Raw genomic sequence first — 4,837 nt, forward strand, 5'->3', positions numbered from 1 at the left:
AGCATATGTCTTTGGTTGGGTTTCTTTTGCAGTAGACCCTGAGGTAAGGATTTGAAGAAAAGCAATTTTATTCAGGGGTGAGCCTAGAATAAAGTGGTACAGGAATGGGGGCTTGAGATGGACAAGGGAAGGAAAGCCATATGACATGTGCCATTGAGCACATCGCTGGGGTGGATAGCTGCAGCTCAGGCCCACTGAGGACTCTGCGAGACAGAGGGGAGCACACCTCAGAGCTTTCCCCTCCCCTAAGGGGTGAGTTAGCTGGGGCTCTTTATCCTCCAACTCCACTCATCCTCAGCTGTTCCTGGGTGCCTTATCCAATAACTCCAGCCTTCTCACTTGGGGAGAAAAGTCCATATGTGGAGAGTCACAGGCATGCGTGGAAGGATGCTGAGGCGTGAGTTGAAAAGTTAAGTGCCTGAGAGGTTAGGCGAGGCTTTAACCACACCTGAATCAGCATATTATAGGAGCCTTTAACCTAAGTTGGGGTGTTAGCTAAACCCTTCCAAATAAGTAGCTTAAAACTTGAGACAAAAACAACAACAAACCAACAACACACACACACACACACACACACACACACACACACACACACACACACACACACACTTGTTGGGATAAGAGTGTTCCAGGTAATAGGATCAGTATGTGTGAGGGCCCAGATGCAGGAAGAACTTCACCCATTCAAGGCCTGGGTATGTGAGGCTGATGAGGCAAGCAGGGCCTCAGGGTGCAGAATTGCACAAATCCAGTTCTCACTGATTTAAAAAATATTGTTTTTTCCATGATACCTATGCTTCACATTGAAAGGTAACATTTCTTCTTGATATCTTGACATATTTTCTCCCTTCTGCCCTCCTCTTTCTTTAAAAATATTTCCTCTTTATATTATTCAAATGCACTCCCCATCCTGCACTTAAAAATTTTTTAAAGTATATTTTTATTGACTTCAGAAAGGAAGGGAGAGAGAGAGAGAGAGAGAGAGAGACTCCATCCTGCACTTAAAAATTTTTTTAAAGTATATTTTTATTGACTTCAGGAAGGAAGGGAGAGAGAGAGAGAGAGAGAGAGAGAGAGAGAGAGAGAGAAACATCAGTGAGGAAAGAGAATCATTAATTGGCTGCCTCCTACACATCCCCACTGAGCATGTGCCCTGACCAGGAATTGAACCGTCACCTCCTGGTTCATAGGTCAACACTCAACCACTGAGCAGCACCAGCTTGGCCCACCCTGCACTTCTGAAAGCCTTTCCCTTTTATTCACAACCAACGGATGCTATTATTTTTAATTAATGAATTAATTAATAACTTATTTGAAAAGATTTTAATCAAGTTCATTGGGGTGACATTGGTTAATAAAATTATTCAGGTTTCAGATATACATTTCTATAACACACCATCTGTATATGTATTGTGTATTCATTGCCCCAAGCCAAGTCTCCTTCCATCATCATTTATCCCCATATTTTAATAATAACATCTGGGATTGGTAGGTATGAGCACCCCCACTTAACAGCTGAGGAAACTGAGGTTCAGAGAAGGGAGGCGACTTCTCTGGACTTACACAGCCTGTAAGATGTTGGTTCCAGACTCAAAAGCAGCTGTTGAAGGTTGTTCTACACAACACTAGTACCCAGCACGGTGCCTGGCGTGGCTTCCATCCGAAACGCTGGGGCTTGTTTGGATTCTGCCTCAGGAGCCTTCAGGCGTTCTCCTGCCTCTTCCGCTGACTGGCTGAGCGACGATACCATCTGACGTCGGATGTGCTCCACTCCTCCCCAGATTCATTGAAAAACATTACTTTCTGTTCTTTAAGGGCGACTGCGCACGATTCAGGTAGATTATATCCCTTTATATAGATGAGGAAAGTGGGATCCAGAGAAGGGACATGTGCCTGAGGGTGGAGGAGTATCTGCTGCTTGTGTCTGCCATGGCCCCTTCTCATTCTGCTAATGACATCTTGGTTTTCCTTTGAAGAGCCAGCTAGGTTTTCCTGACAAAACACAGGGCACTCTGTTACATTGGAACTTCAGATTCAACAACAACAATAATAACAACAAAGTAAAAAAATGTTCAGTATAAGTATATCTCAAATTCAGATTTAACTGGGTATCTTATATTTTTGTTTGTCTCACTTGGCAGCCATAACACCTCTTAGCTTAAAGGATTAAGGTGGGACTGAGCTGCAGGAGTGGGCAGGGGATCCAGGAATGGGCAGGTGACCCAATCTTGGCTGATCACTGCATTCTATCCCTCTGAGTCACAGAGGTTTGTTAAGAGATGGGACTATGACGCAAGGCAGTCAAATGAGCTCCAGTTATTGAAATCTGAGAAATACCATTGAAGAAGAGATTCCCTCCTTTTGTTGGAGTTGCTGAGCTGTGAAAGGTAGGCCCTGGGGTCCAACAAATGAGATTGTGCTTGAAGAATGAAGCCAAGAGAGGGGAAAGCAACTGAGAGATGGAGAGAGAGAGAGAGAGAGAGAGAGAGAGAGAGAGAGAGAGAGGTTAACCCTTAAAGGCATACTTGGGGATCCTGGGATCAGCCTCATTGAATTTTACCTTCATCTAGATTCCCTAATGTTGATAGAACAGTTGAGGACTGTTCTGATGATGGTGCAATTAAAGATATCAGCCATAATGTGACAGAGTTGAAAGCAAGGCCTTCCGTAGTGATGATTATGGGAAAGATCCACTTAGTCAAGGTGGTGGCTGAAGGGGTGATGGAGTAGAATGTTGTGCAGATTCTAGGGGAGGATGTGTTCTTGCTGGTGAGAGCTCTGTCCAGGGTGCTACTGATGCTGCTGATAATGAAGATGAGGATGTGTTGATGAAGATTAAAATGGTGTTGGTAAAGAAGAATAAAGTAACTGGGAAAATAATATTCTCAACCCCAGCCTAGCACCAAGTCCTATCAATTCCACCTCCCCTCCCCAATTGAAAATACCTATTCACTTCACTCCCTGTCCACTGCGGGTACTGTCCTGACTCAAGCCACCAGCATCTCTTGCTGCTTCTACTGCAATGTCCTGCTTGCTTCCCTTCCTGACTCCCTACAGTCTATGTCATTGTGAAGACAAATTTTTACAAATGTAAATTAGGACATTTAACTTCTCTGCTCAAAGCCATTCAAGTGACTTAGACTAGGACCCAAACTCTTGATTATAACCTCAAGCCCTGTATGACCTGGTCCCCACCTGTACCCCATTCCCCATAATCTTAATTCTCTCTACTTGCTCTTCTATAACTATTACTCTGATTGTTCGTCTTTCAGTTATTCTCAAGTGTACTAAACCCTTCACATAAGCCCTCCTCTTAGCATGAAATGCCTTTGCATCTTGCATTTCTCAGCATCAGGGTCACTTTCTGGATTATGAATCTAAATGAGACCTCCCCTATGTCACTTTCTCTCACAGCTCCTTGTTCTAAGCATGTTAAGAACATAATGATTCTCTCTCCAATTCATCAACTTTTGGGTCTTGGCATAATGTTTTCTTTTAAAATATATTTTTATTGATTTCAGAGAGGAGGGGAGAGGGAGAGAGATAGAAACATCAATGATGAGAGAGAATCATTGATCGGCTGCCTCCTGCAAGGCCCCCACTGGGGATTGATCTCGCAACCCAGGTATGTGCCCTGACTGGGAATTGAACTGTGATCTCTTGGTTCATAGGTCAACGCTCAACTACTGAGCCATGCTGGCCAGGTGGCACAATGTTTTCTTAAGAATGTGTTGCAGGAGTGCCAAGATTTTGATCTCTTGGTCATAAGGTGGTGATGGTGGTGGTGATGGTAGCGATGGTGATGGTAGTGATGGTGATGATGTTTGTGATAGTGGTGGTGATAATGGTAGTGATGGTAATAGTAGTGATGGTGATGGTGGTGGTGATGGTGGTGGTGATGGTAGTGATGGTGATGGTAGTGATGGTAGTGATGGTGATGGTGATGATGGTATTGATGGTGATGGTGGTGGTGGTGATGATGGTGATGGTGGTGATGGTGGTGATGGTGGTGGTGATGGTAGTGATGATGGTGGTGGTGATGGTAGTGATGGTGATGGTGATGATGGTAGTGATGGTGATGGTGGTGGTGGTGATGATGATGATGATGTGGTGGTGATGGTAGTGATGGTGATGGTAGTGATGGTAATGGTGATGGTGGTGGTGATGGTGCTGATGGTGGCAGTGATAATGATCAATAAGGACATTGGTGGGAGAAACAATAGACTAGACCATTGCTTTAATGAACTTTTAGGAAAAACAAGGGTCTGCCTTTTTCTGCTGTGGCCAGCCTAGAAAATCAGCTGAAGGTGATTTTGGAGGAAGCGTTATTGGAGCTGCACGGTGAGAGGCTACTGAGGATTATTCGTAAGCCTGGGGGCTGCGAGGCCCACAGCGCCCCTTCTTCTTACTCCCCCAGTTTGTGGAAGGCCACCTTCCCTCCCCTACACCGCCCAGACTCCCCACACAGAGAAGGAGGGGGTGCACCGTGGGGCGGGGAGCAGGAGCTGTGGAAGGGCGGGCGAGGGAGGACTCCTGACACACGGGAGGGAGGGAGAGGGGAGTTGAAGAGGAGGTGTAGGGAGAGTAAGGAAGGCTGGGGTGGAAACGGAGGGCAGGGCAGAGTGGGCAACGCTGGGGGTTCTTGGAGAGTGAGATGGGGGTTGGAGGGAGAAGGGCCTGGGGAAGAAGTGAGGAGAGGGAAGAGAGGGTGCGCTTGGGCTGGTGGGAGTGTGGTCTGAGGGAGCAGGTGAAACTCTGAGGGGCGGAGCCAGGGACTGGGGGAAGGATCGGGGTCCAGGGCCGGGGTTCCAGACCCCAGCTGGGCGGCGCGGGCAGC

General features: G+C 46.5%; 1 protein-coding gene across 1 annotated transcript in view; it reads left to right on the plus strand.

The window, feature by feature from the left end:
* Positions 1-3,802: 3,802 nt before the first annotated feature.
* The window catches only part of TMEM114 (transmembrane protein 114), a 15,085-nt gene continuing 14,050 nt past the window's right edge, over positions 3,803-4,837 (plus strand). The window contains exon 1 of the mRNA XM_014545080.1: positions 3,803-3,856. Within this exon, the coding sequence (XP_014400566.1) occupies positions 3,803-3,856 (54 nt within the window). The remainder of the gene's footprint in view (positions 3,857-4,837) is intronic.

Source organism: Myotis brandtii, unplaced genomic scaffold (genome assembly GCF_000412655.1).
Source record: "Myotis brandtii unplaced genomic scaffold, ASM41265v1 scaffold397, whole genome shotgun sequence".
Lineage (NCBI taxonomy): Eukaryota > Metazoa > Chordata > Mammalia > Chiroptera > Vespertilionidae > Myotis > Myotis brandtii.